This window comes from Styela clava, chromosome 8 (assembly GCF_964204865.1).
Source record: "Styela clava chromosome 8, kaStyClav1.hap1.2, whole genome shotgun sequence".
NCBI lineage: Eukaryota > Metazoa > Chordata > Ascidiacea > Stolidobranchia > Styelidae > Styela > Styela clava.
The window spans coordinates 16882497-16899199 of record NC_135257.1 but is presented as its reverse complement, the minus strand read 5'-3'; the positions used below and the strand labels follow the sequence as shown (position 1 = coordinate 16899199).

General features: G+C 35.7%; 1 protein-coding gene across 1 annotated transcript; it reads right to left on the bottom strand.

Annotated features, from left to right (window-relative positions):
* Window positions 1-1063: 1063 nt before the first annotated feature.
* LOC120345660 (glucoside xylosyltransferase 1-like) lies at window positions 1064-7473 on the bottom strand. The gene is made up of 7 exons (XM_039415191.2): window positions 7307-7473; window positions 3703-3861; window positions 3394-3624; window positions 3115-3229; window positions 2463-2631; window positions 1947-2152; window positions 1064-1754 (listed from the first exon to the last, which is right to left on the bottom strand). Exons 1-7 carry the CDS (start codon window positions 7453-7455, stop codon window positions 1656-1658), a joined length of 1128 nt encoding a protein of 375 aa, XP_039271125.2. The 5' UTR covers window positions 7456-7473; the 3' UTR covers window positions 1064-1655.
* Window positions 7474-16703: the final 9230 nt, after the last annotated feature.

The window sequence follows — 16703 nt, the reverse complement described above, 5'->3', positions numbered from 1 at the left end:
ACGTGGTCGTAAACATTACCTCGATTTTGCATTTTTGAACTCTATTTGTTAGTTTTCAGTTGTGTTTCGGAAACTTAAATCTAAATCAGATAACTCAATGATCACTCTGTCTTCCTAGAAGTTTTAATTTAATTGCAGTAATAAAAATTAGTGTAGAAATAGCTGTGATAGACTAGGCTAAAATTCTTTACCGGTACTTTTAAAAAATAGATTGTTGTATGCGATGAATCATAATGATGATTTGAAACACACGCCCCATTTAACAGGCGCCAACTTGCCAAAGCACTCTTAAAATAGCCCCAAAAATTTTGCAATGGTAAAGTATAGGAAGAATTTTTCGGGGGTCAAAGTTCAGGGAAAGGTCCATTAGTGCTATCACCAACTCTGCCGCGTTTTAGTTTTTGGGTGATTTGTTCTCTAACGTTTTTGACTCAACTGCCAGAAAGTGAAAGCTACTTTTGGATGTTTTCGCGGCCCTTGGAAATTTCTTTCTATACGTTACAAATGCAAAATTATTTACGGAAAGCTGCGTTTTATCACAGTACCGGTATGGATTTTTCCCCACCCTGGACCTCAGAAAAATTATTCTTATACTTTACCGATGCAAACTTTTTGACGCCTATTTTGAGAGTGTTTTCGCGAGATAGCGCAATACAAGCTGGTTTTCAGTCAGTCAGTAGTTTATTTACTTACATGCCAAGTACACATTGTACAAACATAATTAGGAAGGATAAAAAAAATGCATTTTAGTGTGAAGGGAGACGCAATAAACCAATGATGCTTATGGATCAGCGTCACATATGAAGGAGTGAGTCTAACGATAAATTATACTGAGGAAAATAGAGAATACCAACAAATGCCTGTATATAACCAACATCTTGATTCGATACAACCTCCTCCATTTGAAAGTGCTCATAGTTAACTCCAGTCGAGTCTATCGCAGCATATGCCATTGCGCAACTAGACTAAAACTCCTCGGGTTATTCGATTTATACCCAAATCTCAGGAACATAGCTAAGTAAGTACTGACAAATAGCTAGTATTCAAAACTACAGAAACGAGCCATCGTTTACAACCATGTTTGAAAATTTGTCTACACGAGAAAAGTGTCTTGTACTTCGACGAACGACTTGATTTTGTAATTGCGAAAATGCAAACTATGCATGCGAATCAAGGTAAGCTTTTGCAATCAAAATAGCGTTTTTAGATTACAGCATCTGGCCTGGACGATAGTTTGGTAATTTACTATGAAGCCATTCCAAACCTGTGCAATCAAAGGCCTTTTAGGCCTAAATCCCGCATGTAAGAAAATGGAGGAAATGTATCATTTGTGGAATTCTTGAATATAAAACAAAAGTATAAAAGAGCGATTTATTCCTATTAGGTTATATGAAATTTCCATCGAATAACCACTTGTTCATTCAAATCGTGGTAAAACAACAAAGGATTAAGAAATCTCATTTCGCTTGTTCATTCCAATGTGATGAAATGTAATATGAGAATTTATTTTCAAAAAAGGACGATTATTGAAAACCAAAAAAAGATCCATTATTACATGTAATGCCACAAAAACGTCCGCGCAAAAAAGTATAAAAAATGTAACTTTGAATTCTTTATCATATGTAATCAAATATCAATTGTTGATGAACAATAAATTATTTATCTTCCAATGCTTTGCGCAACCCCTTCAGAAAACAATTGTGTTCTTTTCCACAATTTGTAGTTTCAGTCATTTTTAGATTTCTTGCCATTACCTGTAAATAAATTGAAAAGTAAAAATTGTTGATATTGCTGTTTTCATAACCAATTTTACATATACACGTATATACAACAACCTAAATATATTTTTGACTGAAACTACAAATAATCCGATTATGAAGCACAATATTGATCCATCAAAAAATTTTGATGCTTCTAGTTTGATAGCATTCTTTGTTCCGCCCAACCTGAATGAGATTTTCCTCCATATCTTGAAAATCATGCGCCTTGATAGCGTCAAACACAGCCTTGAATGCTGGTTCTTTTTCATTGTGATAAACACCTCGGAATCCATGAACAACTTTCACACCATTTTTGGCAGGCTTGCACATTTGACCAAACATACAGTGGTCTGGTCTATAATTCCAATCGCAAGAGAGCTCATACAGCATATCTGTAAACAATATAACTCGACAATTTCCTAAGAGAGAACATAGGCGTATTCTATATGTAAAATGTTGAATTGGACCAATTTGTCACGTATTTTGCAGAGTATTTAAGCTATGCACGTAAAGTTGGTGTAAAATAACTTAAATCGTTGTCTAATTAGTCAGAAGGTAATAAATAGGGGCTTAGTTTTCAGTTATTGCCCATAGATATACACAGGCAGGGCTTCGTTCGATCCGTTTTTCATATGGCGCCGCGATGGTCAAGGCGGGCCCTGCGTAAAAAATACAAAACCTCAGCGAAGTTTGTTTAGTTACCAGAATTATAGTGAAATATGATATTGAGTAAATCCTGTTCCCCCCATGTTAAACTGTATTGATATTTATCATACAAAGGCTGAAGCATATCTTTCCATGTCATCAAACTATGTTTGAAATCATTTCTGAACTTGGCCTTTCGCATTCGAGTCAAATTCATGAGTATAATCTAAAATGAAAACGTATCAATCAACAACATTCCGTAGAAATACAGTATATAGCTACATAAAGTGCTGTCGATATCTTGTTCTTATTCAGAAGCAAAAAGGGTACTCCCGTTCCCGTAGTATGTGAACCAAGATGACGGACATCGGAACGTAGTATGTGTACCAGGTTAAGGTTAGGCCATAATTTCAGATGCAAATACAACGGGAGTTACTTGGCTAGTCTCCGAACTCGTAATAGAACTAAAATAAGAAAAATTGGAATAAAATTATGGCCTAACCTGGTACAGATACTACGTTCCGATGTCCACCATCTTGGTTAACATACTACGGGAGTACCGAAAAAGTTTCGTTGAAGTTCGAGAGATGAATTGTTACGCCATCTTTGAAGGCGGCTCAGTAAGTTAGGTTCAGATCGAAAACTTTGCAAATATGCTAAACATACTTTGCATTGTTGATCAGCTTGCTTCCGAAAAAACTGCACTTACTCCTGCATTGAGACCTGTTTTCCCGTAGTATGGAGTTCTTCCGAGTCTGTTGTACCAACCCATCTTTTCATCTTCATATTCAATGCACATCGCGGATAATTGTGTAGAGTTGAATCTAAAATTTGAGGGTTGTCGTACAAAAGTTGTCTTAGGAATTTTAGCAATATTTACAGAATCGAAAATGTATATATAAACAACAAACTATTTGTATTCATTGTATTGCGAATTGTCGCTGGATCCGGACAGAGAAAAAAACTAAAAACTAAAAAACTGACTCACTCTGCAAAAACGCTCCAAAGTTGAAACACATCACTGAGGAAAATGACATCAGTGTCGACAAATATTACAGAATCGATATCTTCACTAAGCACCGTCGGCAAGAATAATCTTTGTGATGCGCATAATTTGCATAGTTCTTTCCATTCTTTCGCGTTTTCGTCCTTAGGATATGTAATTTTATAAAGTTTATACTGAAGGCTGGAGCGATACTTTACAGGCAAAGACCAAATTCTAAAAAAAAATTTGAGAATCTTTAAAAAAAATACGATTTTCGGGTTAAATAGCTTCTATGTATACAAATGCACTAACCCTTCGACAAAACCGGAATGAAGAGCATCTTCAGCAAAAATGTGATAAAAAATGTTGTGCTTTGTGAATAGTAATGAAGATTTAATATTGATCAATGCTTCTTCCAGACGATCGCCGCATGCAACAACAACAATATGTATCAAATGTTCATCGGGATTGCTGTTTCAGTAAATTAAAGTGTTTTTTAAACGTATTAGAGAAATACATTAAAATTGTCATTTGACGCCCAGAGTGTTGAAAATATTCTGACAGGCACAGGTTAGCGATTTGTGATTACGATAAGTGATTACAAAACCATCTGAGATAGAAAAATTTTCTAATTATTTATTCGCCAATTACTTGCAGAGTAATTTATCTTGTGTATATATCGGTTCAGAATGAGGGAATGAGATTTGAAAATGCTTTGAATAAGTCGTTAGTCCAATCCAACAGAGCGGGACTGTACAAGAAACTGTAGCCCATTATTTTGTTCCGCCATCTTGGTTCACAACTTGGAAATGCGGACAAATTGTACGCTTTTATCCCAGGTGAAAAATTTGATAATAGATAGGAATTGTAGTAGCCAGTAATATATATGCAAGACAGTCCTCAAATTGCCTTCAAATATATATATGTTTACTGTATATATACTTTTTTTTTTATTTATCATTCATTATCATTATAACCCCCCATTATAATTTTGTCCCAACTAGTAATCAATCTATGCTTTAGTTTAGAGCAGCGTTTCCCAAAATTTTTCGGTCACGGAACACTTACACTTTTTATCTCGCTTTGCGGAACACCAAAAAATGAAACCTAAAAATGATAAAGATTGTGTAATGTAGCGGTTCCCAATGGGTTCGCCGTGGCGAGTTGCCAAATGCGCCGCGGAAACTAACAGAATTGTGTTAAACATACCTAGTATGATTGATTATTTTACATATTGCATTTATTATAAATGTTCTATTGTTTCTTAATTTAAATAGTGTGTATATTGATCCATCCATGCATTCTACCATTCTATGTCGTTAACTTTCCATTACTTAGTGCAGGGGTTCTCAACCTTTTCTCTGTTAAAGGATATTAAAAAAAAAAAAAAACACGAAAACTCGACTGTCATCCAAGTACCCCTGGAAATCTTCTCGTGAACCCCTGGGGATTCGTGAACCCCAGGTTGAGAACCCCTGAGTCTTAGTGTTTGCCTCTAATGTCACGTCTAATGAAGATATCGGTTCCGATCCGATATATACACAGATATATTCCGGAACTGATAACCCTGTCATAGCAAGAATAACCAAAATGTTTGTGTGACTGAAAGTGCGACCCGCGGTTTTACTCAGTCATCTTTATCTGGCCCTCCTTCCTGTATTGAAGGTTGCATACCCTTGGTTAAACTACTTAAATCGATTGCACCGTAATTGCTTTGCAACCTAGTAATGTTTCGCCGCAAGACTTATTTATTTAAACAAATATGATAGTTTCTGCAGACGTGTTGTTGCGCACAAGTGCAAGAATTGTGGATTGTGACGTTTAGTAATCGTCATACACAGTGCCGTACAAGTTTCAAGAAACTCAAGAGTAGCGATATTATAGATTGTGCGTGTTTAGATAGACTGATAGAGCAAGTAAGGTTAGATCGATACAGTATTACAATTTATCGAAATGAATTCGGAAAGCAGAGGAAAACTGTGCTCTATATGCGAAACGCCATGCAAAGCTTCTTTCTATTGTTGGGATTGCTGTTTCTCGGAAAAGGGATATGACTTTGATGCTGCCTTGACGCATCCCGCATGTCGTCTAATGTCGGGATGGAAGCGGTGCAACAGGAAAAGAACATGGATTTTAATTTATCATCACAATCCGCGTCGCGTTTACTACTTTGTATAATGTTTCAGTGATTCGATTCAATTTCAGTCATAGTATGGTTTCTAATGCTATCCTAATGGGACATGCGGTACAAGTGGTACACATGGGACAAGTGGGGCACACGTGACAGGTGGTACACGACATTTTGGAGACACCGTGGGCCGACGGTAACGGGATATCGAACGGTAATTGGGCGACTACTCCATGTTCCAAAGATCATGGCGATCATTTTAGACGTATTTTTGATTCCCTTTCCACAGAACACTTGGAAGACGCCCACGAACACTAGTGTCACAGTTTGGGAAACGCTGCTTTAGAGCAGTCGTTCTCAGTCTGAGGTATGTGCACCACTACTGGTACGCAAGCAGCTTTGAAATTATTGCAACAATAAACTTTTGTATTTGCCGAGCGTTTATAGCGCGACACATCCTTGTCTTTGCAGATCGCCCTTGCCGATACTGTCCACCGAAAACGGAACGAGCATGTTCTCGCCGTTTTGCGTGGTGCGTCACAACGCGTCTGCATTAATAAATCGGCAAAGAAAGGAGCGTAAGTGATAGCTGCTAGCACCTATCAAAGTTTATTTGTCCGAGGTTTCGGATAATTTAGTGGTTATGATAATATCAATGGTGGAATTCAGCCGGTTCGCACTGGTTCTATAGAACCGTGTTTTTTTTTTATTTTGAACTGATCAAGCTCGCACGTAACAGGTATAAATTGTGGTCATTTTTTATAGTTGTGGTAATTTTCATTTTGTGATTGTTTGTTTGAAAATTGAATTGTTGCGTCATAAGTACAAGTCACGAGACGACTATAAAATTTGAGTTTAATTTCAGTAAACTCTTTTTTTTTTGATAAATATTTCTTGTGTTTATTTTTATTTTATAGAATAACACCATTTTTATAGAAGATCAACATTCAAGCATGAGTTTTCAGTAGATCATACACATTCAGGTTTTTAAGTTATATTATATACAGCATTATAGACAATCCTCAACATCATCAAAGATTTCGATGCTAATTTTGACATAATGATGCTTACTCAACTATTATTTTGAAATGTTAATTAGGAAGTAATTAAAAATAATCAGTTTATTTGCTTAAAAAATATGCCATTTTGTAACCGAACCGGTCGAAAAATATTACTTCTGTGATGGAACCGACTTACAAAAAATTTGAATCCCACCACTGGAGATGTATTTTGAAGTAACGAGCAAAATGGCAAAAACATGCCCGTTTCATTTTAGGTGGACAATAACAGGCAAGAGCGATCTCTAAGAGACACGAGCGCCATAAACGCCATTTAGCGGAAACATAAGTTAATTGTTGCAATAATTCAAAGCTGCTTTCGTAACACTTGAAAAGCTCCCGCGTATCACAAGGGTGTGCGTAACTCAGATTGAGAACAACTGCTACAGCTAAATCATAGATTGATGACTTGTTGGGACAAATTTTCAGAAGAAACTATACGTGCCTCGTGCAGTCAAGTTCCAATCAGATCGAGGCGTGTGGTGAAGGCAATAGGAGAATATATCGAAAAATAATAATGAATTCTATTATTTATCTTTATCTTGCTATTTTCTGCAAAATAGTTTTTTTTTTTCTCTTTTACATTTATATTGTAGATATTTTAATTAACATTTGCCTACACTTGGACTGATCACCCTGTATATATACGCTCTCGTGTATCAGTGGCTCTTTGGGCAGAGTCATATTCCGAGTGAAACTATGAAAAAAATACATTAATTGAAAACCCTACCTTGTCATACTTTTGAAAATTTCTTCAGAATGATCACTCAAAACTTTGTGTTGATACAAAGGTACAAAGAAGAACAACAAACTGGAAAGAAACAAAACTGCAATTGCTAATTTAACAAGAATCCTAGCGACCATGGTGCTGGTCAGCATCTATAATATCTAAATCAAACTAAATGATCAATATTCTGTTATACTGAAGACATGTCCAGTTCCTAACAGCGAAAAGGATGAGGAAACGTGAGCCTTTCCGGAGCACGCAGGCCTTAGCCGGATGTTCTGACGCTAGCAAAAAACGCCCGATAGCTCAAAACTTTGGTTATGTGGATACCGGTGTAGCGAAGGTGGATTGTAACTATGGGTTTTAATGTTTTTTAACCCCTTTATGGTGGCCCATCGTTGTCACGCGTAAAATTGAAAATAAAAATAAAAAATAAAATAAAAAACCGAAAATAAAAAAATTGTTGTAAAAAAACATAGAAATAATTAAAAAAAAAATTAAAATTAAAAAAAAATAAATAAATAAAAATGAGATAAAGAAAAAAAAATTGAATAAAAAGAAAATAAAAAGGTTGACAACGATGGTCCGCCTCGTGACCCATCGTTGTCACGCGTTTTTATTTTTAGAAAATTTGCTTCTGCTTGGGACCAACGTTGTCAGGCATAATCCTCACGCACAAATGTGTTCCCTGGGTTTCAAACTCACTACTGATTTTCTTGAGCAATATTCAATATGAAAATGTTCTATAAATTCTCCATGCTACAAGTTCAACAAGAAGTAATATATTTATAATAATGATAAGAGAATATAGAATTGAATACGAAAATTCGGAAAATTTGTTTTTACGTGTATAAGGTAATTTAATTGAAGAATGCTGCTTAACTACTCAGTTGGCTGGACACTCGCGATGCCGGTACCGTCTTACCAAATACCGGTAGTCGCTTTGCGTCTGACCGTACCGGTAGCCATACAATCACTCATGAAAGAATGGGAGATACGGATAGTCTCGTAGAATATAGACTACTGAAACACTCTCTGCGCCTGCCCCATACCGTACAGCCGTAACGTACCGATCCAGACAAATGATAAATCGCCCGTGCTCAACCATTTATTTCAATGGACCTTTCCCCGAACTTTGACCCTCGGAAAATTCTCCCTATACTTAACCATTGCAAAATTGTCAGGGCTATTTTAGGAATGCTTTTGCGAGTTGGCGCCTGTAAAATGGGATATGTGTTTCAAACCATCATTATAATTCATCGCATACAACAATCTGTTTTTTAAAAGTACCGGTAAAGAATTTCAGGCTAGTCTATCACAGCTATTTCTACACTAACTTTTATTACTGCAATTAAATTAAAACTCCTAGAAAGACAGAGTGATCATTGAATTATCTGATTTTTGTTCAAGTTCTCAAAACACAACTGAAAACTAACGAATAGAGTTCAAAAATGCGAAAACGAGGTAATGTTTACAATCACGCTTGAAAATCTGTCTGAGTGAGAAAAGTGTCTGAGCGGATGCAAAAAGGGGGCATTGTTACGTCACTTTTTGCATCTTGCTGATTGGCCAATGTCACGAAGTAAACAAGGAAGTCGATGCTCGGGGAAAGGTCCATCCATACCTCGATCCTAGTAGAATATAGTGAGTCGAGGTATGGATTGAAATAAATGGTTGAGCACGGGCGATTTATCATTTGTCTGGATCGGTACGTTACGGCTGTACGGTATGGGGTAAGCGCAGAGAGTGTTTCAGTAGACTATATTCTACGAGACTATCCGTATCTCCCATTCTTTCACGAGTGATTGCATGGGTACCGGTACGGTCAGACGGAACCGTACCGGCATCGCACGAGTGTCTGAGCAGTTAAGCAGCATTTTCCAATTAAATTATCTTCTACACGTAAAAACAAATTTTCGTATCCAATTCTATATTCTCTTATCATTATTATAAATATATTGCTTGTGGTTGAACTTGTAGCATGGAGAATTTATAGAACATTTTCATGTTGAATTTATTGGATATTGCTCATGAAAATCAGTAGTGAGTTAGAAACCCAGGAAACACATTTGTGCGTGTAGGATTAAGCCTGACAACGTTGGTCCCAAGCAGCATCAAATTTTCCAAAAATAGAAACGCGTGACAACGATGGGCCACGATGCGGACCATCGTTGTCAACCTTTTTATTTTATTTTTATCCAATTTTTTTTTTTTTAATTTTAATTTTTTTATTAAATTTTTTTTTTATTTCTTTTTTTCAATTATTTTTATGTTTTTTCACAACTATTTTTTTATTTTCGCTTTTTCATTTTTTTTTTCATTTTTTTTTAAATTTTACACGTGACAACGATGGGCCACCATACCCCTTCAAATAAGTAGTATGTTGAATTCAATTTAGCAATTCAATATTAGGATTTCCCTGATTATGAGTCCCATCCCAACAGCTTCGAGCATTAGCTTTGTCTCACGAAATCCTCGGGGAACGGCTTTTGTAATTGTAGCGCTGAAATAACAGACTTTTACTGACTAATAATGTTCCAGTTGTGGCAAGTATTCACGACCAATACTAGACTATTAAAAATGTCTTGCTTTGTTAAATTAATTGCGGTGCGCCGACTTACGTCAAAATAAGAGAATCACTATAAAATAGCAAGGCAATACGAAGGTGTGGCGAATGTGCATTGTGTAACTATGGATTATAATGTATTTAACCCTTTCATATTAATAGCATGTAATATTTCACAAAATAGGCCGCATTATGTTTCGCAACAGCGATAATGCATTCGCTCCATGTATTGCCTTTCTCGTTTCGACCAATTTGATAACGAATCGTTTCCGGTTTGCCGAGAATGCTCTATAATATTGTGTTTCTTGTTTCACTCGATATATGACTTGTGATCTGACCGTAATCTTACTGCATTAGGAGTTACGTGTATACAATTTTATCTGTATTTGGAATTTGGATCGTGCATCTTTTCAATAATATACACAATTCGACAATCATCATCGTGTGCTTATTATCGTCTGAGGGAATCCAGATTGGAGTCACATTCCATAACACGTGAAATTAATAACGTGGGAATCGAACTTTGAATATTAGGGTGAACAGTCTTTATCCCTAAGACCGCATATACAGTATTTTATAGCTAGTTGTGATTCGTATTTTCGCAATGTTGCGAATTCTACAAATCCGATATGTTGTAGCGAATGTGCATTGTGTAACTAGGAGTTATAATGTATTTAACCCTTTCATTTTAATAGTGTGTACCATTTCCCACAATAGGTCATTTTATTGTAGCAACACTGATCACTGATTACATGTACTGCCTTTCTCGTATCGACCAATTTGATGCATTGTGTAACTTGGAATTATAATGTATTTAACCCTTTCATTTTAATAGTGTGTTCCATTTCCCACAATAGGTCATTTTATCGTAGCAACACTGATTACTGATTACATGTACTGATTTTCTCGTATCGACCAATTCGATGACATATCGTTCATGCGTATACATGCGTATATCCACGGGTTCAATCTATATGCGGGTGCTAAAACCCATGGGTTAGGGTTAGTATGGGTTTAACTATCCGTGAAACAAAAAATATTTCATAGGTGCAATAGCATACAGGTGCAATTGTCATGGGTTCAAATGTACGTGGGTTCAAATGTAATGGAACCGTATTGAAGAATTAAAGACCTCAATACGGCCAATTTCGCACCCGACTCGGCTAGAGCAAGGGATTTTTGAAGCGAGCAATGCGTTTTCTCCATATGTAACGAATCATTTAGCTGGACGACGTAAAAAATGCAGGAAACAATGCCATAATGAGCAAATCTTTGCAAGTTTCCACTCATTGTATATATGCTCATTGGTTCGACGCAACAATAAGTTATAATTTTATCTTCTTACGTTACAATGGTATCGCTCGAAATTATTCATGAATCGAATAGCTTCATAATAGTTCTGCTCAGAGTTGCCATATTGGCTTTTTTAACGCCAAATTTGCCATTTTGGGCTTTTTTCAAACACGTTTGGCGTCAGAATTTCTGTTTGGCTTTTTGTCGTTTTTCTGGCTTTTTTAAGCCTATTCTAGTGTCTATACAATAGCCTATTACCGGTACCGGTACTTGCCGACTTAACATTTGGATTTTCCCGAGCATCGATTTCCTTGTTTATTACCTTAACGCTTTTAACCATACCCAATAAGAAATAATTGCAGTTTCTGCAGCCTCTCAGACCGATGTTCAAGCATGGTTGTAAACATTGCCTCGTTCTTATAGTTTTGCGTATTATTTGTCAGTTTTTAGTTCTGTTTCCAAAAAAAATTTGGATAACTTAATTGTCATTATGCCCTCCGAGGAGCTTCAGTTTAGTTGCTGTAATCAAAATTTAGTCTCACAAACGATGTGATTAACTACGCTAAAATTACGGTACTGAATTAGCTATTACCTGCAGGCGGCACGTGGTTAGATAATTTTTTAATAAAATTGATGGTTTCAAAATTTAAAAAATTTGCAAGAGTAAAGTACGATATAGTGAGATTTTTCAAGGCATATCACAAGTTTAAGTAGAAACATGTAGATATATCACATACTGAAGCGGCACCCTGTATTATTGAATGGTAATATAATGCTGACCGCTTGATGAATGGTAATACAGTAATATAATGCTGCCCGCTTGATATTTCTTTTTATTTTGTTTTTTGACTGTTCCATATAGATGTCAGCTTGACTGTATTGTGTCGAATGTAGATTCTGGTGCTGCCATTCAATTAATCCTTTTTACCTTTAAACCCTTCATCCGGCTGAAGTGGAAATCGTCATGATAGCAACCGAAAAGACATTTGTGTGGCTCACTAAATTAACTGATAGCTCTACATCAGCATCAGTATTGTGCCAAAGACTTAAAATATGACAATTCATGAGGCTTTTGTACTTAGTAAAATTGTTGACTTTTTCTGGCTTTTTTATGTCTTGATTTGGCTTTTCTGATAGCTGGGATCTGGCAACGCGGGCTCTGATGCAAGATATGCAGCGTGCTTTTTCTAATTTTGTTAATGCCCTATGGTTGTGTATGCGAGAGTGAATGACTTGATTCAATAGTTTCAGGTGAGTGAACACATACCACTTCTTTCTGACAATACATTCAAGGTTTTTTTACTCTCCTGATTTCATATTCAGTTTTATTTATTTGTTTTTATCAACCAGTTTATTGCCTCTTTGCTGATTATGAAGTCGAAATAAACTTATCTTATCTGTGAATATACGGAAGTATTTTTAGTTAAACCGATTCCGTTATATGTCTTTTATGTGACAAATTTTTAATGTGCAAATGTTACTTTGAGATATCGTAAAGAAAAACTGAATCAACTGCGCACTTGTTGGGTGACGTTGACCCCTTTTCAATGAAATTGTGAGCAATATATTTTGATCAAAAACTGATTCTGAACTTATTGTTGTCAAATTTTTATAATCAGTAATATTTGTATTTCAATTATTTTTCACATTTATTGGGTCCTTTCCAAGATAAATTTGCGATTACCTAATCATTTTCGAAGAAATTGTACATTATAAAGATGATATGTGCCTGGCACATCAGTTAACGGTGAAATTAAATCGTAACCGTTAATCATCTAAAATCGGGTTAACCATTCCCAGCCCCACTGAATAGCTATAGCAGCGGTTCCCACCATAGGGCCGGGGTCCCTCAAGAGGGCCACAGAGCAGTTGGAAGGGGCTAGGCACGAAAATCATTTCAATTTTCACTCCATACTGCCATATAAACGCTATTCGTTCGCCACTGTCACGTCAGCGAAATCCTACATAAAAATATACGATGTCATAAAAGTATGTTCCCACTTCGCGAAGTATTTCTAATCAATAGCCACGGAAACCCAACCCTAACGAAATTTTAGACCTCATTTGCTCAGTGCAATTAAATTATTTTTTATTCATAAATTTTATAATGAAACACTTTTTATGACATCGTATTTTTGAGCAGCAGGATTTCGCTAGCGTGACAGAGGTCCTCGTTCTTCCTAAATCCTAGTTCCATTGCTGGTGTGTTTCTAATTTTTTTTTATTTTGGTTGGTAGGCATGTTACCCACGTACTTGTACGTAGGGATGGGCAATGTAGAATAATTTATAGTTAAATAGATCCGAATCCTATTCTAATTTCATATTTATTCAATAGTGGGAGTTTTCCACATTGCTAGATTTAGATGTTAAAAAATTGTAAATGTATTACTATAATTGTATTATTTATTTGAAAATATCCTTAACTTATTTAATATTAAACCGGCATTTCCAAGGACAATAAAATCTAAGAATATTACAATATTTTTGCCTTCAATTGTTCCAAATGTATGTCATCTCTAAATGCTGATATGCTAAATTACGACGTGCGTTACACGGTTAAATACAAAAATAGATATGAAACGGCATTAAATCATTATTAATGTTGCCCAGTGTATTAATGTTGCCCAGTGTACTAAAGTGCCTAGTGCACTAAAACACATCCGCTGAGAATTAATTAAATGCAGGTCCATCGTATGGCCACTGCAACTTATGCGGCCGTTGTAAAATATTAAATTTACCCACTATCAGTTAAATCAACTTTTTATTCTGTGCGAGCAAGACTTGAAAAACAAAGTTCCCGTAAACACGATTTCATAATTAGTTATTAGGTAATAACATCTGAAGACGAATTTATTTTCTATTATTATCGCTAAATATCATTATCTACCAAGACTTGGCCGTACTCACACTCAATACGTAGGTAACTATCTTCGCCAGATGCGCCATCATTTTTTAAATTTATCCGCGACTAAAATACTACAGACACTCGATCAAACGTGCGTCTTTCTTTAACGATACAAACGGACCGAAAAATATGTAATCTTTTGAAAGTGAAATTTAAATGTAACAGATTGTCGTGTTTTGCCATATAACTTTGTATTTCGGAAAATGGTGTAAAAAAATTATTATTGTTGATAAATTAAATATTGTTGCAATTAGATTATCGGAATATCGCCAGTTAATCAGGACAAATAATTATTATACCCTAGCTAGATAACAAAGCAGGAAAAAGCAAAAATAGTGCAATAACGAGTCTTCGCCGTGAGGTGTACTTCGACGACTTCTTGTCCAGAATACGCCGATTGAGATTACAATTACAGTGTTGATGTCAATCAATCAATCAATCGTTTATTTTGTCATCACAAAAAAACACGTTCAAACATAAAGTGACACAATGAATAAATTACAGTACTAATCATGTTTTTGCGTGACCGGAGTCGCGAGGGACTCCGATTGTTAACTGTTAACTGACTGTTAACCGATTTTACGGGTTCTTTGTGAGCAGACGCAAGTTTAATTAAACGAGAGAGATTTCACGCGAGAAAAAGCGCCCATCTTTAATTGATAAATTAGAAACCCGAAATACAAAAATTGATGAATGGCGCCGGAGAGGCGGAAACCGAATCCTGTTATCAGATCCTGTTGGATTCGAATCCTCCGGATTAGGTATTCTATATTGCCCATCCCTACGTGTACGTTTTTTAACTTTACTTCAAGTTACGCTCGCCTTCCAGGTATCTCTGCATTTTGTTTTGTCTGTTTACTTTTTGTGTTCTTACATGTCAAATAAACGAAATAAAATGATTGATTGAAGGTTATTCCACAGAGTGTTTTCACTTTGTTAAATATGGGAATATGAATTGTTTGAACATATACGGATCTGGAATCTATCAATCACAATAACACTATAAGAGGCAATCAATCTCTAGAATGCTGGTATTGCAACTGTAAATACTGAAATACAGAAATACCACTGGAATGATAAGCAGTGGGGGCATGAGTGCCAAAAGTATCCGGAAGGAAGTCACTAGTCATTGGAGGCTGGGAATCACTGCTGTACTGCAATATATTTTTGTATTTTTTTCAGATTTTCATGAAAACATTATAGTATTACTTATATCAATAACAAGATATAAGATCTGGTTAGAAAGAAATGCTGTTATATTTCAAAAAAAGATACCTAACGTTCAAACAGTCATAAAACAGATACAAACTTCAATAACATGTCGGAGAAATATAGAAAAAGTTCGAAAATTACCAAATTTCATAAAGGAATTAGAATTTTTAACCAACTGTCTGTGATTATATTTTGAGTAAATGTATAGTTGCTAATATTGTTTTTTTTTTCTATTTTTATGTATAACAAATAATGCTTAACTAATGTATTATTAACTTGTAAACATCTTGATATCACTGAATTGATATTACAGTATTACGGATTATATATGGATTATTGAACATTGGAATACTGAAAAATGGAAACTACGTCGGATATTATGGATTACAGTTTGGAATAATAATGATTGTAAAATTTTTTTTTCCCATTATTTCTATGATTATTACTGTATCACATTTAACACATTTGTGAGCGTTTAAAAAAAATAAAAATAAAAAAAACTTACTAATTTATAGACAATCGCAAAACTCATTAGATTTATCTCTATTTTTATTTATTCATGTTATAAAAGTGTTCCACTGTCAGACTGTAAATCTGACAGGAGGATACAGGGTTACAAGCTGACAAATAATTATTATTTTCCAATTAAGTCATAGATAGTGAGGTTTTGGATGAAGTAGTCAGGTAGGGGTTAAGGATAACTGAATAACATATGCAAAAATGATCATTCCAAGCCCACTAGAAGTAGCCTACTTCCGTACTTGTGGTACCTACTATATTACACTAGCAGACTAGACCCAGTTTCCCTAACCATCAGTCCATAATAATTGTTTATGGTTTATAATCTGATTGTTGATTTTTATGAAGATCTTGTTATATGTTCAATAAGGTTCATGAACAATGAGCTAAAGCGCGCATTTTTAAATAAATTTGAAAAAAAATCTGCGGCTTCTCTCTCAACATTTGAGCACAAAAATGGGGTCTAGTATAGTTTAGTACCACAAGTACTTCCAGTGGGTGTAGCGTAACGAATTTTGCATATGGTATTCCTAACCCCCACCTGACTATGCCATCCAAAAATTACGTCACCATCACGTCATATGGCTTGCCAAAGTATAATTACAATCGCCCGAAATGGCGTCTGCACCGCCGATAACGAACTCGCTAACGCCGACGATCTCTCTCCTATGGTGATCGTTGTGACGAAAAAACGAGAGAAATAGCTTGCTCGATTTCGGGTGATTGTATGTGCGTATTGGACGACCATCCGCATACTTTGGTTGGTCTTATTACGCCACTGTGACGTCCAAATGACGTAATTTTTCGGTGACGTAGTCAGGTGGGGGTTAGGATTGACATATGCAAAAATTGTTGAGCCAGGCCAACTAGAAGTGCATGTGGTACTAAACTATACCAGACCCCA